General features: G+C 41.5%; 2 protein-coding genes across 2 annotated transcripts in view; one reads left to right on the top strand and one right to left on the bottom strand.

Moving 5' to 3' along the window:
- cbl (Cbl proto-oncogene, E3 ubiquitin protein ligase) overlaps positions 1-3471 on the top strand; it is a 29350-nt gene extending 25879 nt beyond the window's left edge. The window contains exons 10-11 of the mRNA XM_010794340.1: positions 923-1054; positions 3457-3471. Coding sequence (XP_010792642.1) covers positions 923-1054; positions 3457-3471 — 147 coding nt within the window. The remainder of the gene's footprint in view (positions 1-922; positions 1055-3456) is intronic.
- Positions 3472-8668: 5197 nt separating this feature from the next.
- grik4 (glutamate receptor, ionotropic, kainate 4) overlaps positions 8669-27295 on the bottom strand; it is an 89120-nt gene continuing 70493 nt past the window's right edge. The window contains exons 10-17 of the mRNA XM_010794339.1: positions 27123-27236; positions 18901-19010; positions 17575-17748; positions 16917-17082; positions 15973-16198; positions 11244-11372; positions 10990-11108; positions 8669-9354 (exon numbers count right to left, since the gene is read on the bottom strand). Of these exons, the coding sequence (XP_010792641.1) occupies positions 8965-9354; positions 10990-11108; positions 11244-11372; positions 15973-16198; positions 16917-17082; positions 17575-17748; positions 18901-19010; positions 27123-27236 (1428 nt within the window). The 3' untranslated portion in view covers positions 8669-8964. The remainder of the gene's footprint in view (positions 9355-10989; positions 11109-11243; positions 11373-15972; positions 16199-16916; positions 17083-17574; positions 17749-18900; positions 19011-27122; positions 27237-27295) is intronic.

The following is a 27295-nucleotide window of genomic DNA, read 5'->3' as shown; positions in this document are numbered from 1 at the left end:
TGGGAAGACCTTAACTTTATTAAGAAAAAAAGTGATATCAGTTTCCCTCAAGTTTCTAGTCATGACACCTCAAGAGTTGATCAAATGTTGCGTTGGTTTGACGCCCTCAGCGCACCTCCTGCGTTTCTTCTGTCTTCGTATCTTATCTGTCTTTGAGAGACCCATCTCTCTACAGATGAAATACTCCCTGCCTCGCCCCTTTCATATTTTCTGAGATTCAGGATCACTCCTCATATCCCAGGTCTTTCATCTCCATCTTTCATGGTGCCAAGGTAGTAACTTTTTTGTGCCTCAGTGTTTGATATGTTGGGCATTTTTCTTTTCTTCTTTTTAAACTCTGTGCTGCATATAGATCAGGCGAATACCTGAGCTCACACACACTTTGAAGTGGTCCCCGGAATTTCTATGGCATTCATTGCTGGCCTGGTCTCTTTCTTATCTTTGACCATTTCTTTAAATATACTTGTACACTTTGAAGTAGATGGCTGTACTTCATAAATATGTTGTATTGATTTGTGTTACTTTATTTTTAAAACAAGCAAACTTCAATTTTTTGCTTTTTGATGAGCAAAGAAATCTACGCCATTGAACGGTGCAGTCAAATGTTATGGAGCAATTGTTGTTGCATGATCAGGACTTAGGTTTCCCGACATAATCATAACATTTTATTTTATGCCATGTAGCTCAAAATAATGATTTTAAACTTTAGATGTGGCCATTTGAGGAGAAGAAAATGAGCACTGTTGTGCAAAATGTTCTTCTTTATTCATTCAAAGCACTGCCTTTCCCCCACTCTCTCTAACCTAAGTTTGATTGGAACCAATAGTCATTAATTTGTATTCCTCAAACCCGCCATTAGACAATCCTCAGTCTGTTGAAATGTAGCTGATCAGATGTGATGGGTGTTCTGCTGTTGATCCAGGTGGAGCGCCCCCCGTCACCCATGTCCATGGCTCCTCAGTCCTCTCTGCCCCCCGTGCCGCCCAGACTAGACCTCATACCACACAGACCTCCCAACCCGCCGGGGGCCTCCAGCCCCGGGGTCACCAGTAAGGTAACTGACCATACACAAGCAAGAGAACGCCTCATTTGGGCAAGAGGGGATGTTCAAATCAAAGTGTAGTTAAAGCATTACTTATTTCACAGTCACAAAGCATTTTCAATATTGGGTTGGATTGTCCAGTTTTTGTCTCAAGGGGGGTAGAGGGCATTCAGGTCAACAGGAAAGACTGCTGTCATAGAAGAATGTTATTTTTTGTTTTGTTTTGATGTCATTTGCACATAATGTTAATACAAGCACTATCACTTGCCATCTTTGTTGTAACATATAAGCCATTTCAAAGTCACCCTAACATTAGTTTTATAGTCCCTTAAGCCAAACTAATAATATTCTGCTTTACAGCTGGTAGCTTGATTTTCAAATGATGCGTACCTTTGTTACTCCCTTCACTGAAGTAGTGTTGAAATGACAGCCACACTAATCACTGTATTTTATATCCTGCATATGAGACATCTCGGAGTGCATTTCTACTCACTCACATATTCATATTACCCCATTTGATCACATTTCTGCTTGAATGTAGATAAATGGAAACTGTAGATGGGAAGCTGGGATTGTGTGCAGATGATGAACAACACTGTGCTTTCTGTTGTTATGTATATTGTTGATTTAAGATGATGAATGCACACACAGTGCTTTTGCTGCTAAATGGATTATTTCCAGTGGAGCAGATAGCAGTACTGTGTTTTCTTTGTTTCANTGCCCCTTCCTTCAGACTTCCTCACAGAGCCCCTCCTCCAAAACACACGCAGCCTTCCATCTGTGCACAAACTTATCTCGTGCCCTCATTGGTCATGTGCGCGTGTGTTTTGGAGGAGGGGCTCTGTGAGGAAGTCTGAAGGAAGGGGCAGATATTTTCCGGTTGTGTATTTTCAAATTCTAGCGCACTCGAGCTGGTTTCTCCATTCTTACCTACCTTTAATCTTGATTTTTTTTTTGTGATTTTTTTTTTTTTGATATACTTTATTAATCCCTCTGGGGAAATTGTTTCTCTGCATTTGACCCATCCTAGTGTTAGGAGCAGTGTGCTGCCATTTTGAACGGCGCCCGGGGAGCAGTGTAGGGAATGGTGCCTTGCTCAGGGACACCTCGGGAGCACTTGGTCTTGCCGGGACTTGAACTGGTGACCTTCCAGTTGCCAAGCCAAGTCCCTATCGACTTCGCCACCACCGCCCCAAATCTAAAATAAAACAAATTGATCCATAACAGCAATATCAATATATTATATAAGTTGCATCCCAGTTTGCAAAGGTTCTCATCGTAGACTAGATCTCAGCCTAAAGATGTGTTTATGTCTATTTCCTTCATGTCCATGCTGCAAAAAGGCTTTTAAGGCTTCCATGTTAATATATTCATTAAATACGTCTTGCTTTTCCTGTAGTCCTTATCCCAGTTGCCTTTTTGTACATTGTTTAATGGGTTTAATGTAAATGTGTGTGTCATGTGGTTAAACGGAGCACACATAGTAATGACAGAAATAAACATTTAGGTCCAGTGTGACCCTGTTGGGAGGCTGAGGGAGTGTTAAGGAGGAGGGTGATCTTTATTTGTGGTCAGGGTGACCATCGTTAAGCCTGTTGGCGCTTTGGTGTGGAGCTTTTATATCTGGAGGTTTCATTAATGTTGTTGAACCTCGCTAGCAGGAGGTTAGTCCCTCTCCCAGTTAGGATTAGACCTTTTAAGGGCTGGTTGGTTTGTGACTCTCCTCCTTTCATCTGCTGCCATCAGAGCAACTCTGCATTAAAGGCATTCCTCAATCTCTCTTCATTCTCCTTTCTCTCTCCGTCTCTAACCACCTCCCTCTTTTCTCTGTCTAAAGTCTCCCTCCTGGCAAACGCAGAATAGAGAAACTGTGATGCCATTAAACACAACAGCAGAGATTGGCATTGTGCATTTGTTTTCCAGGTTGTGATGAGTGCATTGTAGCAAATAAAGAAACAGCAATGCACAATATGTTCGTTTTATAAGCCAATGCCGATAACCAAAACCATAACTGATCATTTCAAAATGTTTGTGTTTTAAAAGCCTAATAAGAACAAGTTAAAAACCTTGATATTTAGACACCTGATGGTAAGAAAGGCTTACATGTAGCAAAGGTTGATGATTTACAATTCCATAAACAATTTTAAATGAGATACTTTTGTTAATTAATCAACAAAAAACGTATCTAGCTTAGCTTAGCTACATGTTGTCGTACATCGAAACAACTCTAGAATCAATCTATGTTTTATAGACAATTGCCTGGGAATTGTCATATGCAGATTTTAATGCCTTAATCAAAGACAAACCTAAAACATGTTTTTATGGAGCCCTCTCCAATGAGGCCAGGCGCAGCAACACAATGGTTACTCTTTGAGCTACTATACTTGTATTTGATGTCATGCTTCTTTCTGAAGGACACCGGAGAATGAGTCCTGTTTGCTCAGGCTTTGTTCGATCTTTTTTAGCATTTTTTTTTAATTGTTTGTCAACAATGAGTCTGCTTCCTTGTATCCTGAGTTGTGGGCCTCTACAGTTCTGGCAGTAGTCACACACTCTTCTGTCCCATATCCAGTTTCCTAATACAAATGGAGCTCAGTGTCATTTTAAACCATATTCAGCCAACACTGCAGCACACACTGTGCTGTAATCTGCCGCCCTGTCCCTTTTAAAACAAGCCTAATCCTGCTCTTGTTGTGACTAATCTTCTCTCTTCACTCTCTTACTTCTCTCACTTTCCCTCAACTGTTTGTCAACCTTGTCGTGTTTTGTTGTTCCCGCCCCCCCGGGGATGAGGTGGTGGTCAGCGAAAGATGTTTCCATTTTGTGGGGTTTAAGTTAAATCTGATCCACAATGTGGTTCTAGTGAAGAGAAATCCTGTGATCCTTTTTTCTATTTGATTTGTGTGTGTGTGTGTGTGTGTGTGTGTGTGTGTGTGTGTGTGTGTGTGTGTGTGTGTGTGTGTGTGTGTGTGTGACAATACACATAAAACCCATTTGCACAGTTCATTCCATGATTAAAACCATTGTCATTGTAATTCACATAACTGCAGTGATAGTATTGCATGCCTTTTATGTTCATTGTTGCCTTTTAAAATACACAGTGCTCGGGGAGAAAAATAAATCCTCACATATAATAGTAGCAGATGAATAAATTGGTCTTAATCTGAATGTGTGTGTGTGTGTGTGTGTATAACGCCTATAGTGCGGTATTCATAGGTGGTATGTAAAAAGGCCCGCCTTATCAGTTATCAGGGGAGGCCAAATTGACACAGAGGAATCACTCCATTGTGTGCGGATTTCAAAGAGAGATGTGAGCACATTGGATGTCTCCATTTCCAATAACTGTGACCTTGAGGCAAGAGGAATAGCACTGTGCCCCCCCCCCCATCCACCTCCAATCTGCTGACTGCTGAATCCAACCACAGCCAGCTGATTTTGGGTGTGGGGCGGAGGGCTAATCGGTGCTACCTCAGGGTTATTCTATAGGGTAAATTGAGTTAGGCTTTATTTTTCTGATATGTGTGAATACAAATTACAAAGGCCTGTGTGCACATATTTGAATCCCCTGTGTCCATACTGTCCGCTTTGAGGGTTATACTTTGTTGTTCGTAACTTTACTATAAACATATTTTATAAATAAACAGAAAGAAGATGTTAAATGAAATTAAAACAGCAAAATGTAGCACGATTTTTTTTATTCATCTACCGTAATTCTGCTCCATGCAAATCACTTTTACCTCATGGCATTTCTGATAGAGGTTAACATCAAGTGTGTGACTTTTCCACTGTGAAGTCCGAAGGTAGTCTGTCGAAACTGACCTCCGTTTGTCCCTTTCAGCCAGTTTAGGATTGTTTTTTGTTTTGTGGCAGCAGGCTTAAGTCCGATAGTCATCTGTTTCACGTGGATCCAGTGATTCACCACTTATCATCATCGTTGTAAAACCACTGTCTTTATCTTTTATCTTCCTCAACACTATACTAAACACACTCGCTTTAGATATTGTCAAATCAGTTGTGCCAAGACCTTTTGCCGACAATGGCACGAACAGTGCACGATTAACTCATATCTGCCAGCCCCTCCAATGACACTACGCGGTTGGGAACTTGGTGGGTCCAAGAAAATAATGTTGATTTGTGAATTGTAAGAAAGAAGTGATAGTATATGGATCAATATGGAGCATGGACCGTGCTAAAGAGAAACCAATTGACTGGTGACCTGTGGGATAAAGCCATTACACGATTGGCTTGAACTATTTGTTCATCATGTTCTTACGCTGGCAAACTGTGTGTGTGTGTGTGTGTGTGTGTGTGTGTGTGTGTGTGTGTGTGTGTGTGTGTGTGTGTGTGTCCTGCGGTCCTCAGCGATAAGGCTGAGATTGAGTTTTCTCCACCGAGCCAGAACCTCTGAGATGGTGTGTGTTTGTGTGTAAAGACATCTGGACCCGGGCAATGTAAAGAGCTTCTATCACTCTATCTACCATCCACTCCGGAGTGTATATGTATATATGCTCTCAAACCGGTGTTGTGTGAGAGAAAGCTCGCTGCTCTGCTTTGTTCGGCATTGTGCGCATGAGAGGATGAATCCTCTGGGCTCGATTCACAGCTCTGTGGTATCATAACACAGGAGTGTGTGTGGTTAGTAGGGCTGCACTATTTGGAGAAAACAACCAGTTATTTTGAGTAATTTGATCATTAGTTTGATTTTCCAAAAGGATCTGTACCAAACATATGTTTTCTTAATGCCGGGATATCTCTGCAGCTTTCCAATTCTTCGTTCAAAATGGTATCAACACACTTATTGATCATTTAACAAATATTATATTATAGATTTTGCAATTTCCATATTATTTTTGATAATCATGCAGCGCTTGAATCATATATGCAATTTTTAGACTAAAAAACTGATTTAGAGAGAATATTTGTTTTGCTGCACATGGCCTGTAAAGAGACGTGTGCACGTGCGTCCGATCTTTACGTTGTCAGTCTCTCATCATGCAAGTTAACCATCGTCAGTTAGCCAGGGAAATGTGTCAGTTTTCTTTCCCATCACTGAAACACAGTCTGTAAAAACGTAGGAGGCACAACAGAAGAAGAGAACATGCTATGTGAGTGGTATCAACTCAGCAAGGAGGTGAAGCAGTCTGCTATTCACTGACAGCGTGGTGTGACACCCGCAGAAAACTAAACCCATCAGTTTTTGTTAGAGGAAGGGGAGGGGGGACATCCCATACTGTTTAGTTTCCATATCTAGCAGTCAGTGACAAGGCTTTCCGGCAGTTCTCATATTTCACACACTGTCCTCTGGTGAGCAGCTTGCAAGTACACACACACACACACACACACACACACACACACACACACACACACACACACACACACACACACACACACACACACACACACACACACACACACACACAGTCACTATAACTCTTATCACATGGTCTTTGGCATATTCCCAAATTCCAATTTGACTGCTAGCCCCTGGCCCAGAGCAGATCTCTGAAAAGAAGTGCANGGTAGAGAAACGGCAACCTGAGAGGGTGGGTTTATTTTCTAAGGCTTTTGGGACCATTTTCATTCATATATTCAACTTTCAGATTTATCTCAGAGGGGATAATGAACTATCTAAGTTCTATGGTTAGTCTAATCATTAATAATTCCTTCTTTCATTCTTTTGTTTGATGGAAATTTGTAATAAGAACCTTGTAGGATTTAAGTTGGCTTTGTAATGTGTCGAAGATACATTTTTATTTTTTTTACTTTTATTGTCATTACATAGTAGGTACTAGTAACGAAACGGTTTCTCTGCATTTGACCCATCCTAGTGTTAGGAGCAGTGGGCTGCCATTATGTATGGCGCCCGGGGAGCAGTGTAGGGAATGGTGCCTTGCTCAGGGACACCTCGGGAGCACTTGGTCTTGCCGGGACTTGAACTGGTGACCTTCCAGTTGCCAAGCCAAGTCCCTATGGACTTTGCCACCACCAAATTGAAGAGGTGGTTTTGATTTATCCTGCTGGATTTGTGATTTATATTGATTTTATGACATGTCACAACAATGAGGTGACAGCTATTGACACAACCGTGAAAAACAAAAACAAAAATACATGTTGAATGATCAATAAGTCGAACACTTGCATTTAACATCGACTCATTTTCAAGAGAGCATATGTCAAGAATTTCAATCATGAAAAACTGCAGGTGAAAGATGACAAAAGATAGAAATTGAACGTTGAGGAGAAATGCTGCAGCGGTACCTTGGAGCTGTGTTGAGTAGGTGGCCTAGTTCTGAGGGATGGTGACTGACAGAGCCTGATGGACAGATACGAGATGATCCACACATCAGACATAAGCAAGAAGCGGTGAAGACAGGTGGATGCCCATTGATTCCCACTGTGCAACAGTCAAGCTATCATAGACCTTCAAACTGGTTAGTTCACTATAAAAATACTAAGCCATTGGTCGCAGTCTATGCAGGAAGTAACCTAAGAATCGTGATGCTGGTGGTTTGTCCTCACTGCTTCTCTTCTGGAGGAATGGTTTTGTAAAATGCAAATAAAGATGAATACAGTTTACACAAATGCAACCAGTTGTATAGTTATGTTCTTCATCAGTTTGCAAATAAAATGTCAGGAATTGATTCAAATGTGCTATATTTGGGATTTTGCAAAAGTACAATTATGATAATGAGAGCATCTTGGCTGATCTGAACTGAAAAAACTCCTCGGCGCAGTGTGTCAAACATCAGATTTTGTGAATGTTTACTGCCGTAACATTTTAAAATAATTTAAATAAAATGTAAATAAAGAAATATCCTTTGCTTTACCAGGGTCTCCATGTTTGCAGTTGGTTCTGATAACAGTAGGGTTTTAATCACATACTGGCTTGTACTCATTTAACCTGAAGCCTTCTTGAATATACCTCTAATCTTTTGCAGACTACACAGGAGACAGCGTGCATATTTTTAAGTGAGACATAAATAATGACAGGCGATGAGACAATTCATGTACTGGTGTCAAAGATGTAAAAACAGATCGAGGAGAAAGTAATGTCAAGACAAAAGTGAGGAGGGAAATAATGGATGCCCATTGTGTGTGTAGCCATCATTTCCTTTAACAGGTATTCAAAACAGGAAATCATTTCTTCAGCTTCTCAGCCAACACTTTAGCATTTATCATTCAATGAGCACCTACCAACATCGCTGGACATGCATCGCTGTCTTTCAGAGATACCAACAGTTAAAACATTTTTTTTAATAGAATATCACTACTATAAAAGAAGTCCGTGTGTCTGTCTCTGTGTGTTTGTTTTGTAGGTTCAGTTGAGTTTGTTGTCTTCTCAAGGCTGTGGTGCTTTCTTCAGCCACAAGATAATACTCATGGTTTTTGGCACTTTCAAAATAAAAGGATTTGGAGGATGATCTTGCATTAGTCTGTTCATCTCTGCAGCTCTTCAGAGGCAATATACGTTCATACAGTTAACTGTCAGATAAAAAAAAAAGGAACTTGTTCAAAGTTTTCTTGTAGAACAATAGAATAACAATATTCAGTACTGATAATCCATCAGAGGACAGAAATAACTTAAAAAGGAAAAAAAGAAACAGCACTATGACAAATGACTGAAAATACTGCATAGTACAAATGCCCCGTTGCTTTTTTGTCCGTCCTGTCTGACACAGTACAGAAGGCCAACAGGGACAGACCACAATGAGACAGACTCATCAGTTTCTCCTGTGACCGTGGAAAACATTCACCCAAGGAGACTACTAGCTTCTGCCTCATGGGCGGAAAGTTCACAGCACTGCCATGCCCTTTAAGATCAAGTTCTGCATGGCTGAATCAAAATACCAATTGAACTTTGATCCCTGGAAAGTAGAGAGGTGGCTGCTGTGAAAGTCATTCCTGCTGGGATTCCCGGGGCGTTATTCAGGTTCACTGCTATTTGTGGTTTTGTCCCACTCTATGCTCTCCTCACTGTGCGTGGGAGAAGGGAGGGCCCCAATGGCCCCTCCAGGATGCATCCTCAGTCCCTGGAAGCGCCGGCAATCGGGGCAAATGCGAATGTGACTGCAGCCTCTCGCAACCAAGGCAGCCTCCTGTGCCAGTCTGTGGGAGAGAGGCTCAGGTAGTCCGGTCCCCCCGCACAGCTTGCCGTTGCTGAGGCTGACAGCGGCTGCTCGAGCACGACGCTCCTCCAGGGGAAGGGGCCGCGGCCGCAGCGTCGAAGCCGCCCGCCTGCGCCTCACCTGCAGGCTGTCGCGGCACATGACGATCCCGTGGAGCTCCCGCAGCATCTCCTCACACACTGACTGCTGCAAGCACACACACAGAGAGAAAAGAGAGGGGAGAGGGGGGTAAGAGAGGGAGAGAAAGGGAGAGGCCAGACAACTCACTGACTGACTTAATTTATCAGAACAAACAGATGAACAGCACAGCCATAGGACAAACATTTCATCTTCACAATCAGTGAAACAACAGAGAGATGGCTGGTGAACAACAGAGAGATGGCTGGTGAACAACAGAGAGATGGCTGGTGTAGCTATAACAACCATCAGGAAAAATACATTTAATAAATGTTTAAACATACTTCACAGACACATACGGACATGCAACCAACTTTTTGTCTCCTTGACAGATGATCCAGTGTTCCACTGAGTATCGACAATACGTAAACTCAAATGATAACAATGACAGATATGAGTTCAAGTGCGAGACAAGACAGGCCAATTACCAAACAACACATGCTGCACATGAACACACTGACAACTGTACGGATGCACACGCACACACACATACCGACACACACACAGACGCACAAGCAAGCACACACAGGGTTAACAAGTTAGAGTGGAATATATCTAAGGTTCCTAATAGAAATAAATCACATGAGTTTTTGACTTTCACAATCTGAATATTTATTGAATTCAAATCAGTGTGGAGTCCATTTGAAAAGACAATTATCAAGTATCTTTTAAAAGAATTACATCAGAATGAATTATAACACTGCATGCAATATTTCTCTACTCCATCTTTGTTAATAGTGTCCCCGCTTCAAGTATAGGGCAGAAGAAAACCTTCACAAACAGAACTGATGATTTTCTGTGCATTCAAATGGGCCCTTCCTTCGTCCTGATAAACAAATGCAAATCAAAAAAGCAGTAGTTCTGTGACAAGGCTTAAAAAACTCCTCATATTGCTTTCTTGTCCCCACTCCAGATGAAGCTACAAACAATTGTAAATTATTCTAAATATGGTTTTGATTTATAATTCATACAGTCTTCGGATTATATTAATCAAACACTATCTCTTGGATTTCAAATATAAATCTTATAATAGTTGCTTTTTTCAAATCTACGTTAAGTAGATATCTTCAACTGATAATTTACTGTAACAAACGATTCTTCCTCTGCATAACTTTCCATCATCCAACCTCTGATGAAAATAATGACTTCTGATCTGTGACGGTTGATTTTTGAACAAAGCTGTTCACACATTTCCAAGCATCTCTTAAATACAAATATTATTAGATAAAGGCTAAGATAAAACAATACTTTTTTAAACTCTCATTGGCTGCATGTATTTACCATCACACCAACACAATGAAACTACATTCAATATTCTTTATAATGTATGATATTATATGAAATATATATATATATATATATATATGAAACTTATTCTGCTACAAATAGAAAATAATCTTTATATGCATGTACTTCGATTGAGGTTTAAGTGGGGTATATCTTTGGTTTAGTGCTGATTATGTCACCAAGACTAGACAGAGGAAGTGTGAGTGTCACGTTGAACCCAAAGGAAGACCTAGACGCATGCTACACTTCCTGTCAAAGCTGTGCACTGTGGGGAAGCATAGCAGCTCCACGAGGGGGCGGGTGCCAGGGAGGGGAGAGGGAGACAAAGCAGATGCAGGTTAGATAGCCCTCTCTCACCTCATTTCCTGGAGCCTGTCTTAACATCCAGACAAATTCTAGCACTGCCATGAAGATAGCCACCAGCAGGCCACACACCAGCACCACGAAGATACCGCCGATATTCTCCATGCCCAGACCTGGAGACAAACAGGTGTGATAGGAGAAGTGAAAATTACAGGACAAAGGAGACAAAAGGAAATTAAAAACATTAAAAACACACAGTCTGAAGTGGAGCTGAGGATCAAGCAGATGAACATTAACCAGAGACAAACCTTTGGCACGGTGGTCCTCCTCTTTTGGACACTTGCCACCGTCCCACCACTTCCTCTTGAGGATTTCCAAACGATTGTCTTCCTGTATTTTGAGGATGGCCAGGTCAAACTCATCACGGTACACAGACCCTGCAGGGAAGAGAGAGGCAAAGCTCAAACAGGCACACTCCTAACGATGTGCCAACTGAAAACTGAACCTTCGGACGAATACAATATACTTGTGTCCAGTGCAAACAAATCCAACATTTTCACCTACTATTTTACACACTTCAAGGTCAGATTCAACACAAAAATCGCACTGATAATATTACAATGTACAACACAGCTTTTATGGGTGTATTTAAAATGTCTCTCATGTAAAAAATAGGGAATGTAGGGAAGCTTTATTCAATATCTTTTATATGACACCACTGTCATTGCATCCCATCACGGTGTCACTGTGTCATGCAGTGACTGCAGCCCAAAAGAAACGAGTCTGAGTAGATAATTACACTATAACTGCATGTGGCCATTAGCCCTGATCTTTGAGAATTTGACTGTTTTTGCAAGGCCCAATCTTTCTTCAAATGTATGCGTATTACCTAATTTAAATACAAGCAAATAGCACAGGAGCACTAAGGAGCTGTTTGCTTGGCAGCACAGTCACAGGTGCATTTGCAGGTGTTTGAGAGTTACAAGGTTTCTTTTTGTCTTATTTGCACAGTTTTAGCAGCCATAGCAACACAATCCTTTATAAATTAAACACTCATTGTGATCTTAATAATAATAATACATTTTATTTACAGTATATAGTGCTTTTCACAACTCAAAGCCGCTTAATACACTAACCTTTTCTTTTCATTTGCCATGGGGAGTGTGAAATTATGTCACTATTAGCAGAGCTTGTTTCAACAAAAAAACAAACACAAATCTAACATTAAAGGTGGGGTAGGTAATTTTGGAGAAACCAGCTTGAGTGCGCTAGAATTTGAAAATAGACAACCGGAAAAAATCTGCCACTTCCTTACAGAGCCCCTCCTCCAACACACACGAACGCGCACATGACCAATGAGAGCACGAGATAAGTTTGTGNGAGAGAGAGAGAGAGAGGAGAGAGAGGAGAGAGAGAGAGAGAGAGAGAGAGAGAGAGATTGTAGTGTTTGTTTTTGACTCATAGTTTGCGTTAAAGGCTAATTTTTAGAGACTACAGAGCATCAACCATGTTTGAGTAAGTTACAGCAGGTCACGCCAAACAGAAATGCAAAAGGCCAAAGGGCGACTCCAGCATGACGGAAAGCTAATTGTTCTCATTATTGAGTCTACAGGTGCTCCGAAAAATTCGATGCTCAGGAATAGATTTTGCTCTGACATTCTACCACACTCATAATGTGTTTTTATGAAGCCTGCAAGGTTCGTACCAGAGATCGAACTGAGTTGATCTGCCATAGCTGTAAAACAAAGGTTAAGGAAGCATGAAATAATCCAACACATTCTTTCAGTGACTGGGACTTCAGTGCCTGATGTTGGGCCTATTTTTCTTTCTTTGTTTAAACCAAATGCTGCCTCCCTGATCTGCAAGCCAAAATCTCATCAACATAACATGAAAATAGGTTGGGGCTTTTTCTCCATTATTTCCACTGAAGTAATAGAAATCCCTCCCTAGGCGAATGTCTCAGCTGCCCAAACCACCCCTGGCAGATTTACTGAAATACAAAGCAAGTGTCCCAACTCATTCCTTTTCCAGGGCAGATTACATTTGCAGCGGCATTAAGAATGATTTGGCTAAATACAAAGAACTGACTACATTTCTAGGTCATGTAGAGCATATTCCATCTATGTTTGACACCTCAATCAAATTCATTGAAATTATTTGGCCTTATTTCCCCATTACATATATTCAGCAGTGCCACAGCTCAAACCAGTTGTTCATTTAATAACAAATAAAACAAACAGTATCCTTTTTTGCAGCATACACTTCTTTTAACCTTGGATATTGAATTTGTGTAACGTTGTCTTTCTACCACACATTTCCGTCCCATGTTCTTTGCATTTGTTTGTCCCCATAGTGAATCTTTGTGACGAGATCATCTATAAACTATTCATCTTCCAAACATGTCGGAGTAAGCCCTATCCAATTTACTGAATTATCATTTGAGCATTTACAGCCAGATAGCTTTTTTTTTAAATAAACTTGGGTCCCCAGGTGTCCTTTTGTCAAGGTCTTCATAGGTAAAGCTAAAAAATGCAGGTAGCGTACTAAGAGGCGACCCTTATTAAACCCATCTGCTTCCCTGTATCTGAAGGAACTCTGATTGCCTGCCTCAGACACACACACACACACACACACACACACACACACACACACACACACACACACACACACACACACACACACACACACACACACACACACACACACACACACAGACACATCTTGGACGCATACTTTCAGACACACGCACACTGCATGGTCACCACTTCAATTTGCAAGAAATGATTTGAGCTGTGTTATTTACACAAGACTTCCTCCAGTTAAAGGGTGAATGTGCTCGTTCAATTTCTTTCTCTTTTGTATTGGATTTATTTATTTCCTGTCAGTGCTGCTCCTATGTTTATTACGGCAATCTGCTCTTTCCTTCCCCTACCCTTTTTCTTTGCTCCCACCCCATCTCTGAGAGCACTATTACTCTTGCTGCCTACTCTGCTGTGGATGCAGATGCACTCAATTCAATTTCTCTACGCTGCTGCATAGGGGAAGGAAGGAGGGAGGGAGGGAGGGAGGGACGGGACAGGTACTGAGAGGGAGAAGGGTAAAAGGGGGAAATAAGAGGATGAGAGGTGTGGGATGGTGCACAGCAGGTTGACAGATTCAAGACTGCCTCCACCCTTTTTTCTCTCCTTGAAGGATATTATCATAGGAGCTTGACGTAGCTCAGCACACCACGGCCTGGCTTGGATCCCTTTCCCCGCCTCAGGCAGAAACAAGTACGTCTTAACCCTGATAGACGTACAGGTCTAATAGGAAATAGCTGGTGCTTGAGCTACTGCCACTAAGGTTAGAGTAAGGCGAGGCTGAGGGAAACCTTTGATCCCAAGCAACTGAGCAGATTCAGTCTTTCACTCTGAGTGTATTTGTGTGAGTGAGAGAGTGTGTAATATAGGGAGAGTAGGTGTCATTGTTCCAGCTGTGTCATTTCAAACAATAATTACAGCACATTTAACATCGTAAGAGGGGGAGTTTTTATCAGATGTACAGGTGCTCCAGATGGCACCCTCAAACAAGGTGTGAGTGTTAAACATAAATCCTGCAAATGTTTTTTTTTTTTGCATAAATCATGGTGTGTGTTTTAATCAGGGTCAAGATTTAATTGGTGCTTATGGCGAAGTAGTCCAATCAAAATGCATAAAATGCCAGCGAAGGAAAATCTGTGAGTAAAACCCTTCTGATATAATTCAGCCAAGCTAGTATACAATTATTGATAACTGTTTGCCAGCAGGGGAACAAAGATAGTGTGGGAATAGTTTTAGTGTTTCTTTTCCAGTATGCAGCTGTAGTATTTCACTGTAAGATCAAATTGTCCCTGAAAACCACTTTTCGGAGCAGCAGATCAAGGGAGTTTAGAGCCTTATTCAGAGATGTATCTTTTGTTATCTTTACCCCGCTAACACAATTTAATAGCTCATCAGAACTGAGCCTTCCAGTGCGGTTTTGTTTTCAGTATTATACTGCCTAACATGCTTTTATGTTCATTTGTGCGTGAAGTGCATGTGTCCAGCAAGTGGAGCAGCAGCATGTCAAACCACATTAACTTCTGAGGATCATCCATTCAACACGGTTTCTCACCTTGNAATATCTTAATCTTAATATCTATCTGCACAAACTTATCTCGTGCCCTCATACTTCCTTACAGAGCCCCTCCTCCAACACACACGAACGCGCACATGACCAATGAGGGCACGAGATAAGTTTGTGCAGATAGATATTAAGATTAAGATATTCATTGCTATCGGGATGTTAAGAGCATTCCATGGAATATAACAAAAAGTGTATCTCGAGCCGGTTTCTCGAAACTTACCTACCCCACCTTTAAAAGGCTGAGTAGGATTTTGTAGTGTTCTACAGTTCACATCACAGCAGGCAGTGTACAGACCTAAAGAGGTGGTTTTTCTATCTTCTAAAGATCAAAGGCATTTAAATTAATCATGTTTACTTTAAGGTGTGTTTCCCCCACCTGGAGATTGACTCAGGCTGAGATCAAAGTATAATCTGTGTTGAAACGTAAAGATCTGCAAGGGAGTCGTACATCAACAATTCCACATTCAACAGGAACGATATTCCAAATTCCCTTTCTCTCATCTCTATTTGTCCCATCCCAGCATGGAAACAGCCGCTCTATTAAAGTCTAGCAGTGAGTCTATTTGAGTTGCTCACTTTTTGCATCACTTCCCCTCATGACCGCTAATGGTTTGGCTTTGCTGAGGCTTTTCTTTCCAATTTAAATCCTCAATGTGACGTTTGTGTTGAATCCTTCAACTAATACCCAGACTCTTTATTCCCGATTCCTAGCTTCAACATGAATTATACAGTGTATCTAAGCATAACCATCAGAAGTTGTTCTCTGCTGCCTTAAAGGATTCTGTCTTAGCCACTGACATTCAACAGGTGAAAGTCAAACTTGAATTTCTTCTTTTCTTCTCCTTTCAAAATGTTTCATTTCCCCATGTAAATCTCCAGTTATTCCTCACTCACCCGGTGGCATGCCGATGCCGTAGCCCTTCGTATCCAGCAGTCCTCCAATCTGAGTCAGGTTGCAGTTCCTCTGACGGTAGTACTCGTTCATGGTGCTCTCTAGCAGGTAAGCATAGTTGGAGTTGAGGACACGGGCGATGCCCTCCTCCGTGCTCTTTACAAAAACACTGGGCTGTTTTGAGTGCATGAAGTTCCACATCCTCTGGTAGGTCTGGTAGCGAGAGTTCTGCAGAGCGGCGAGAAACAATCAAGAGAAACAAACAAATTCAGATGTGAAAGACGGTAAACAAAAAGTCTATCACTCACAGATACATCATCTCTCAGTTTTGCGCAGGTGGAAATTGGTTCTCCTCCGTTATTCTTTTTCATTATCTTGACTGATGGATTCATTCAAATTCTACAAAAACTTTGCAGCAGTTAAATGTAAAAGTTTTTATCTTGAGCAGATATTTTCCCACTTTATTAGCCTCAAAGTTTAGAACAGAATCTTCAACTAACATCTCCACCTGTCCTCTACTTTTTCATCACCTGTCTTTCCTGAGTTGATCAAGGTCTAGTGGACAGGCAAGCATAAAGAAAGGCAGGAAAAAGTGTATTTTTCCTTCCTCTCCATCCTTCACTTTCCTTCTCCCTGTCACACCTTCTTACTCTGTTTAGCATATTCCTATTCTCCCTTTCTGAAATTAAATCTTGAGGAGATGAAAGAGGATAGGGTGCGCCTCTCTTAGGGACCTGGACAGTGCATCTGAGGCTAAGTATATTTAATGGTTTTGGAAAGACACAGATAAAACCTTTAGAGAAAGGCAGGAAGGAAACTAGGACATTTGATCAGGAGGATCAGGAGAAACATCACTGATGGACCACTGATCCCTGCCGGTTTGTGTGTATATGTGTAGCTCTGAATAAACAACCTATCATGCGTAATAAAGTGTGTAACCTCTGACCTGGAAGAAGGTCATAGTGGATCCTCCGTGCATGGTGCCGTACTCTATAGCCGTCTGATCTGCAAGGTCGTCGACTGACTCAATTGGCACCTCCATCCTCTGGACTGTTAGGAAGGCAGCCAGGTTGGCGGTGTAGGATGAGATGATGATTAATGTGAAGGCCCACCTGTAGAGGAGAGGCAGGGGACAAGAACATATGTATTCACCTACAAAAGTATGTAAATGGGCAGGCTGCTGTATGAAGATAGATTGTCTGGGTGAAAGTGTGGGAGGATTTAAATAGCTGCGCACCTGAGAGGAGAAGACACTGCAGGATTTTCAGAGGATGACGGGGTGGATGCGAGAATGGGTGGGTGTGTATGGATAAAGGTGACAATGTTCGGTTTGGATGAAAGGAAGTGATGTTTTCGCTGCAAAGCCAGACATACACAGACAATGTCTCACAGATACACATGCTCAGAATCCATCACTTTCTTATCTTGAACCCTGGTATCCAGGATGTAGTTTCAAGATCACATGAAATATTAAATGCATTCCACGATGGAGCAATATGCAACAAATGATAACAGAGTTGAATGGGTGAATAACTGAGTGGTTTTTAAAAGATGAACATATGCAAATGCTCTCATGTTTGTGTGTCCTTGTCCCCAATACTTACCACACTCCACTGACACAACGTGTGGACAAAGCTCTGGGAGCGATGGTGGATCCTTGCTGCATGAAGCCTCCAACAGGGAACCAGAAACTGTTGCCAAGTGAGTATTGGTTGATCAGCAGGTTACAGCGACCCTTTAAACAGGGGTGGGGGTTGTACCACTCGTACGGTGTCAATCTAGGGAGAACGAGACAATGGGGTTAGACAACAGAGAGAGTCACAGGAGGAAAACAGCCAACAAGCGTGGAAATGAAAGTTGGATTAAGTATTGAGACGAGAGCAAAACTCAAGAGATATGGGGAAAGAAAGGGAGAGACAGACACAGAGCAAAACAACTCTGACAGTCAACTGAGCACAAAGTCACCTTGGCTCTCTAGAGAGAATTAACCTGCTTTTCATTCCCCATGTGCTGCCTACTTTCACAGTGTGGGGGGGTGCAATGTAATTGGTATGTTGAAATGGTGCTGCATTTCTGTGACAACTCTGTTATTTGCAAAAGTCTCTGTCTTACTAAGGCATAACATCTTTCTGGTCAGCGTAAATTAACAAAAGAAACATACAAAATGCACTTCACTCATTGCTCATTCGAACATTGAAATATTTAGTTTTTGTTATTATTTCTCCTGTGCAAACTGGCTGTGAAAAAAACCCCATAGTTTTAGTAGGATATTTCCTCTATGTTTCCCACCCTCTTGACTTGCTTGCTTTCTTATTACAAACACATTCACTTTAGTGGATTCCCATGTCATTTCTTTGGCTATGTTCTCCTTAGAACTGCATTTGAAAGTGGGAAATACATTACTGCCATTCATTATATTGTACATGTACATTACAGCATTTTAATTTGTTTAAGGACAGACCCGAAAAAACATGAACCTATCTTTTAAAATGTTTCACTGCCCAGTATGATCCTAAATATTGTTCTTAGCAAATGTAAGTAAAAACAGAAGGTGTATACAACTAAGTTTTTATGACAAATAAATATACGACCCAAAAAACTCACCCACCTTCTTGATCATTACATTCAATGTTTACTAGTAATTAGCAGGAGTAGCTGTGCCGTTTCCCTCCATGACCAGCAGGGGCCAGTATGACGCTGGAGACCCACCACTGGGAGGAGACCCTCTCCTTGATGGGATGAGGACTACAGACTAGATAGATAGAGACTGAAGCAAGGCAAGAGAACAGACAGACAGCTGTTTCCTCCTTTGTGTAACCCCCAAACAAACCTTTTTGTGGTTTTACTCTCTGTTCTCTACCCCCTTTGTATGTCTCCTTGTTTTTTTCTCTCTCTCTCATCTGTACAGAGTATTTTGGTGAGCAGTTTACCTGGCTACAAGAAACAGGACGCAGCTGACAGCCAAGTATGCTAGAAGCATGAAGAGCCAGACACCAGGGGAGAATGGATCCAGAAAGGAGAAGTAGCCTGGCCTACGTCCCTGAAAAACACAAACACACAATAGGCATTAAAAGCATGAAAGCCTGCACAGACTGTGACCACTGTTATCCAATGTTCCATTCACACAAACCAAACAACACTGGCCTTTGCTGAGCAGAGAGCTTAGAGGTTAAATCATTATTTATTGAGGTGCAGATTAACTAATTAGTATGCTAAAAAACCTCTAACAGTTTCTAACATCATCCCCTAGAAACTGCGTGCCCTGGACTAATTACAAAAAAATGTTGATACATTTTCGAGTTGATTCATTTGCCTCTGGCCCATTTCTGTCTGTGTTAAACAACATTTGCTGCCGCCTGTGTCATTTGGAAATGATGAAAAGGTGACTGGGACAGTAAATAAAGGCATTTTCATGTGATAAGCCTAGATTTCCCTGTCCTTAACTGATAACAATATAATTATATGAATCTCATTTGCGTGTAAAGATTCAGGTCAACATTGAATGAAAGCACAAACCCAGTCTCCCATGAATTGTCAACAGAGGGGCACAGGGCTGTATATTGATACAACATCACAGATAAGAGGTTTTATTTCCATGATTCGGGGACTATGACCATTTAATGAAAAACTGAAAACTGCTGACCATTACCTAACTGCTTTCTGTTAATTGGTACATGTTCTCACATGAAATCACATTAGATATAATAGGACGTCTAATCATATTGAAGGTCAACATTATGAGGCGAACACCATTTGCGCCCTCCACAAGGTTGCATGCACCGAAGACAGAAAGGTCAAATAATCAGGTAAACCATTACAGCTACATTACACCAAAGTTAATTTCTATGACCTATACCTGACTTCCTGTATGACTGGGAGCGTACAGTGCTCAAGCTTGGAGGAAATAGGCAAAGAGGTTGATACCTTGGAATGGAGAGAAAGCTATAGGGTGTATTTATTTGGATTGGTAGTAAGGGAGATAAAGTGTCTTAAATAAGGTTGGCAGCTGGCATACCAATTGGAATAAAGGGGCTAATTGCTAACGTTTCCTGCACCAAAAGTTATTGTTCTCTAAATGAAACAAATGAATGCGCTTGTGTGCGTGTCTTTAAATGTCCATGTTCAGCCTAGCCTTGGTGACCGAACATCAGCAAGGGAATATTAGCCGCTTCCACACAGATGCACCTACAGTTACACCATCTGATAATGACTATGAAATGTAGGTGGTTGTCACTGCCAGCAACATAGTTAAATAGTGGAGTGATCAAACAACCAACTGTCCAAGTGTTGTCATCTTTCATTTCTGTCTACAGACAATATTGTGGGGCCAACCTGAACAAGCCCTAATCGCTTTTATGCAAAAACACTCAATTACTGTAGGTACTCCTGAGGGACATCACACATGCCAAAACACTGCAGTAATACATTTCTGAGGCACTCCAAAATTAAATTTGCAGCAAGAGGGTGAAATAATTTTGGTGGACATTTGTTATGATAAAACGAACCCCCATTTAGACTTGCGCTCTGATGAAAATTCATTAATTCGTCTGTAATCACTTCCATATTAGCCTGACTGAGAAGAAAAGGAGTGGTGCAGAAAGCAGGAGGAGAATGAGATTCAGTATAATTTTTTGACGCAGCCTGCCAGGCCTAATGTCTGTCTGTCAATCTATGGAGTGTAATGCTTATGATGATAATGATCATAGCTTTCTCAAAATAGAACAGTAGAGTGGTGAAACACTAGATGGCCATCAGAGGTAGAGTACTGCTGTAAAACAAATAGTACTCTTATTGGCACAAGCATTCTTGGTGTAGCAGTACATTGTGTGCTGACATAAGTCCTGCTGGTCCAGTTGGATGTATGCTGAACAGAGTTTTGATAAATGCTTTCCCTGCATGTCCACATCTTAGGCTCCCACCAACGTGGTATCATTTAGATCAGTGCTTCTCAAAGTGTGGTCCGCGGACCACTGGTGGTCCGTGAGCGCCCCCTAGTAGTCCGTGAGTATATTGGTAAAATTTCATATTTGAAATTAATTAATAAATTAAAGTTTTCCGCACTCTCGCGGGAATATCTCCACAATGGAGCTAGCTTAAGTTTCACTTTCAATTGCATGCTATAGCCCAGCGCAACACCTTCATCACACATGTTGCTACTTGTTTATACCATTTTCAGGCGATTTGTAATCTGTTCTAGAAAAACGATGTATTTTTGTATATTTGTGGAGTTAGGTGGTCCGCGAGTGTTTTTTTATTGGTTAAGTGGTCCTTGGTATGAAAAAGTTTGAGAAACACTGATTTAGATGAAGAGAGCTGCAGAGACACGGGACACCTATGCTAACAGATGGTGGAGAAGTGAAGGTGCAGGGGAGCAGATTAGAAAAAGAGAGTAAGGTAAAAGGAGACGCAAATCACAAGGACGAGAGGGACACAGTGGGGGATGCAAGCTGCTGAGAAATGTAACATTTGTGGTTATGTGTACTTTAACACTCTGAGACCAAGTTTTATTTCAGCTGCCGGAGGGGAAATTATCCGTTGCCAGGCTTCAAGAGACACACTAATGAGTACAAAGACGGTCAGATAGGCGAAATGGGAACTGCATAAAATGTATTAAAACAATGTGTGCATGTTTCCAGAAATGTGTCAGGAGATATTCCCTAGAAATATATTTTTCCCATTTTATGTCTTGTTTAATAATCCTAGAAAGAACAGGCTTATTTAATTAATCTTCCTTATATGATAATTTTGTGATGACATAAACTTAGATCTGGGTTAGTATGATGTTTGACATAAGGTCACTTTTTAAAAGCTGCACATACAGTATCAATACTGTTATACTACAGTGGATCAGAATACTTTGTATAGTATAATCTTAAAGAGTCTCGAGAAGGGATAAAACAATAAGACCAACTCAATAACGCTACAGAGCATTAGCCTTTGAGCACATTGTTTTTATTTAAGTGCAGCAACCAACCCAACTGTATACTTCCTGCCAAGCACTAAAGAACAGACAGGCAAACTGATGTACTGACAGTGGCTGGCGAAAATAATGAAGCATTACACTCCTATCCAAAACATATCCCTCAATGGTTGGAGGAGACCAAAACAGAGCAAAAAAGAGTATATATTGGATCTATATTCATCAGATTGCAAATTAATTAAGACTAACTTTGCTTTTCGTCAGCTCGATGTGTTTATATTGTAATCAACTTTTATCTAACAAAATGTATAGAAGTCACCCACATCCAATAACCCTAGAAGGTAGGTGCTGGACCAATGGAAGAAAGAAGTAAAAACACACTGTAGCTTAAGGGCAATATACAGTATAAGCACAAGTGTTAATGTGTTAACACAGCTGTTAAAGTTCAGTACAGTTCTGTAAGTGCACATTCTTGCTTGAGTTGAGGTGACCTACAGAACAGGCTGACTGACTCCTATTGATGTAAAAGAATATTGAAATCTGTCCTTCACAGACCTCAGATTCATCTCTGCGACCGAGGACTCAATGTTAGCATAGTTTTAAATAACTTATGAATGTAAATATTGAGTTTATTTAGTAATGCATAAGTAATCAGGGATAAATTGACTTGAGAGAGCAATTTCCTAAACTTTGCAGTGCATCCAAATGGTCTATTGTTTAAACAGTGAGCTCATAGGGGGTCGGCTCTCTCTTCATTTTAGAAGTAGCTGTGCGTTTGTATGTGTGTGTGCTTGTGTTTCAAAGCTTGTCAGCAGCTGTCTGTGCTGTCAGTCAGCAGCAGGATAGATACAGTACGTGCTTGGGCAGCCGAGTGCCGGGGAGCACCGGTGCTGAACACAGGAGGAGCAGGTAGCTGACTTTTGGCTGGGGAAAACACAGCAGCCATGGCTAGCCTGCTAGTTGCTGTTAAATGGGAGATATAAGCTTGGAAAACACTGAAGACTCTAAAACTAGGAAGTAGGGAACAAACAAACAGAGAGTATTGACATTAATAATTGACCCGGTGCTTGAGTTAGATATTAAAAGTAAACCTGCTGCCATAAAGGGATTTGATAGTAGAACAAGCGCCAAATGTGAGTGTATAAGCACAAATTATATCCACAGGTTGCCTTGGCTCCTCACACATAAACATTTGGTACTGCGTTTGACTTATTTTTATTAGAGGCAGGGGAATAATTTTATAAAAGGTTTATCGTTAAGTTAAGATGATGTGAAGCAAATCAAAGGACGGAAGAGATTGCAGACGTGGTGCAGAGGGGAATCGTCCTTAACGACTCATTTTTATGAGTACATCTCAACAAATAGAGGAGCGAGGAATTGCTGCCTATTAAAGTATGTATATATCCTCGTTTCTATAAACACGCAGATGAAGAGCTCCTTCATTTTTACCTGGCATTGCCCTTGTTCGCTCCACACTTCCCAATGTCCCTTCTACATCATCCCTCTCTTTTGCTGCCTCTCTCAGGATTGCCTGCATGCCAACATTGAGGGTGGCTGAAGGAGCTGGTCCCGTCAAGGATTTCACCTAGTCATCCTGCCTCTTGGTATTCAGATAACATTGTTGCCCCCTACGGCTGCCTGCCTGAATACGGACCCGCAGAAGGACACTTATTGTCATTTCAATTCTCGCTCTCATTTCTCCATCTTCTCTCCACCGTTTTTTTTCTCATTCTGTCAATTTCTTGCTAATTCTCTTTCATGTTGTCTATCTTCCTCTCCTTCCCTGGGTCTCCTCACCTTCAGTCTCATTTTCAGGGCTCTTTCATAGCATGTGCATTTCTAGTTGTGTCAGTGCCGACGCCAGGAGCTCTTACTGTTTGAGATAGCAGCGGGGGCAATCTTCAAAAAGCTGTTGATTTTGCAGAGTTCACGGGTCATGTAAATATCAACATCACGCTGTCCCCTGGGCTCACTAGGTTGTCTGTTTTCATGTCTGAGTGCTTTGTTTGGTGCGACTGTCAATTACAGAGTGAAAGTATGTATGTGTCTGTGAACGTGTATGTGTGCAAGGCTACATATGTTTTTGTCTGTGTCATTTTGTCTGAGGTCGTGGGTGGCCAGAGAGTCAATAAAGCTCCATATGCCCAGCTTTACCCTCAGGGCAGCTGTTGAATTAAACACAGCCTCCACACACCACTAATTAGTTCTTATGTCTAATTAAGCACCACTCTCCTACTCTAATATATACACACATGCACTGCAGAACGGTCTCCAAAATGAAGGAAGTGTGTGGTTGACAGAACTGGCACTGATACAAAGTACCTCGGAGTGTTGGGTTCTTGGGTTACAGCATATGGCCATTTGTTGCGCAGATGATGAATGTAATAGGGATGTTTTTTTTATTAGAAAAGGTTGACATTAGCTCTAGGTTATGTTCCTAAATCTAAATTCCAATTCACATTTTGTACCGGCTGCTAAAATGAAGGTGTGCTGTTTGATTTGTGTGTAAAAGCAAATCAAATGTATGTGTTCAGTATAGCCTCAAACTACTTGCATGTCTCGCACACACTATATAAGATAAATTGCCACATGGCTGCATACAGCGAATAACTAAAAACCACCAACCAGGCACGAAATAGCAGTCAGGCAAGACATCTGAAGAACCAAGACAGGTACAGATCGACTCTGCAAGGGCTTCAAGCTGTCTTATATCTGTTCCTGAAGTTTTTTTTCTTTTTATCATAACAGATTGAGTATACAAGGCAGCAGTAATCCCTTCTGAGTATCAGATCATAAGTGGAGTTTCATAAAGGAATGCATTTGGTCTGAATTTAAAGGCAGTGATGCTCTGGGAACAGTTGTATATAGCTTTGTAATACACTTGACCAATTATAGCCTAAATATAATTATACGTCTTACTATATTGTTCTAAAAAATATATATATTGTCAATATTTACTGCCTTAAAATGTTAATATGTGTCACACTGTTAATAAATACAAAATAATAAAAACACAGTGTGAGAGGGAGACCGACATACAATACAATACATACATACTGGTAAAGAAGAGAGATATTTATTAAATGGCTCTTTCTTTGCGGGTAATTGATACTCAACATGCACCTTTATTTTATTGCATTTGCCATTGTTATTGATTAGGCTGAAATTTTCATTTAAAGTTTGAAATAAGCAGCAAATCTCCTTGTAGAAATCACTGGGCCTCAGATCAATAGTCAGTGGATTCAAACTAAACAAGTGCAGTCACATAAATTCAAATATTGAATTTTAGAGCCATGCTGAGGGGCCGCTCTGAGTCAGATCTGAGAAAATGCCGAGGGGCAATGGGAGCGTAAAAGGAGTAGGTAATGATTGTGGGATAGAGAAATAGTGAGAGAGAGAGAGAGACAAGGGACACCTGTCTTCCCCTCCCCTCTTATCTTTAACCTTTCTCTCTATCTTTTCAAAACATTCATACACCAGCGCATTAACTTCAAAATAACTGATTTCTTCATTTCCACGTACGCGGTTTGGGGTCAACTGGGCCAAGTCTGTGCTAATTTAACTGTGTTACTCTTTGTCCACCCTGAGGGGACATCATATCCATATCAGAGCCCTGCACAGGTCAGAAACTCCAGACATAGCCCCACGAAGTCTGCACGTTTTCAGCCTGACCCCGACCCCAGCCTGAGAGCGACACCAATCACTTCAAAATCTCTCTGACACATGCAAAAACACACAATTTTAATATTTATAACATACATTTAAACAATATATCATACAGTGGCCTAAACCTGTGTGTGTTTGCGTGTGTGTGTGTGTGTGTGTGTGTGTGTGTGTGTGTGTGTGTGTGTGTGTGAATATGTGTGTGTGTGTGTATCAGAGGTGAACATTGGCCAGATGAAAGGAGAAAAGTTACATGAGCCTTAGTAACACCTGAGCCCGGTCTATAAGAAAAATGGTCCAAGCCCGGCCCAAATCGACTTAGCGTGTCGGGGCCTTTGGGTTGCAAACCTCTATTCCAAATCACCTCCTCATGCGGCTACCAACCTGCCTGCCCCCCACTTCAGAGGTGATATGCTACCCAGCAGCCCATTTAACACTGCACCTGCTGCGAGCATCGATTGATTTTGCCCAACTGTTGGCGCTCAATTGAGTCCCTCACTGCTACACCTATTAGTGCTGGACTTTGGGAAGGTGAGAGAGAGGGAGGTTTACAAGAAGCGGAGACAGGAGTAAGGGGGGATGTGAGTAAACGCCCCTATGGGATACTACACACGTGCCAGATCACCTCAGTGCAGACTGTGGCCCTGTGTCACCTTGGGTTTTGGGGGAGGACTGATGATTTATGGGCCTCTGATTCTGCAAACACCGGCTCATTTCCACCTGCGCTGCTGTTATTTCACTGTTTCCTGCCTGGGCTCGCTCTCTGCAGAGCATGGGGGGTATAACTTGTGTGAATGGGATGGCCAAACCCAAGCAGAGGGCAAGCAGAAAACAATTGTAAAACTGGTACATTCATCAGGAAGTTCACACAGTAAAACACGCCATATGGTGCTGGCAGGGTGGGGGGCCACGGTAACAGAAGGAGGAAATGAGCAAACACAGGAGAAAGGAAAAGTGCTGGACACTATTAAAAAGTTGAGACTACAGGGAAAGGAGTGGAATGCAAGAAAGCGAGACTCAGGCTTGGAGGAGAGGAGGACAGAAGGAAGAGGAGGGTATGGCCGTGAAAACACACAAATGCAGGGTGTTGTGTAATAGAAGCTTCGAATGAAGAACCAAGCACAGTCTATTTCAAACTGAACCTTTACTTTATATTCCTTAAACAGTTTCCAAAAAGAACGGTGGAAGACAGAGAAAATGCACTCGACATGCTCATATTCAATTTTGATAACAACAGGAAGCAGTTAGAGGAAGACATACTTGCACTTCAAAATAAAAGCATTTCTTGTAAAACGTACCTTTTAACTTATACCAAGAAATCAAATAATCAAATGCTTTACTGCCTTAAATAACAAGTTACAACACAGGGGAAATAGTGAAGCTGAGAAGTTAAAGTGGTGCAAAGGAGGAGATTTTGGAGATAGACTTTTCAGTCCAAAAAGGAGAGTGGTTCTTTAGCAGCCATTAGACAAGGCTGACTGCCCGCTGTGATACGCCCACAAGCTGTACGTGGGCCAGTTTGATCTGGTGGAGTTAGTGTCTGTGGGGGGCTGCTAGGAGTTAACTCACCAGGTGGACGCGGTACATGATGCTGATGCCGAGGGTCATGTAGGGCTTGGAAAAGTCGATGACCTTTTCACGCTCTGCTGTGATGGTGAGGCCTGCAACTGCCAGATCAGCTTTCTGAAACACAGAGGGCGAGTAGAATCACATCATGTTTACACTCAGTCAAAAGGCATGCT

This window comes from Notothenia coriiceps, unplaced genomic scaffold, assembly GCF_000735185.1.
Source record: "Notothenia coriiceps isolate Sejong01 unplaced genomic scaffold, NC01 NC01_scaffold00037244, whole genome shotgun sequence".
Classification (NCBI taxonomy): domain Eukaryota; kingdom Metazoa; phylum Chordata; class Actinopteri; order Perciformes; family Nototheniidae; genus Notothenia; species Notothenia coriiceps.
The sequence above is the reverse complement of the archived record's forward strand: the minus strand, read 5'-3'. Positions and strand labels throughout refer to the sequence as shown.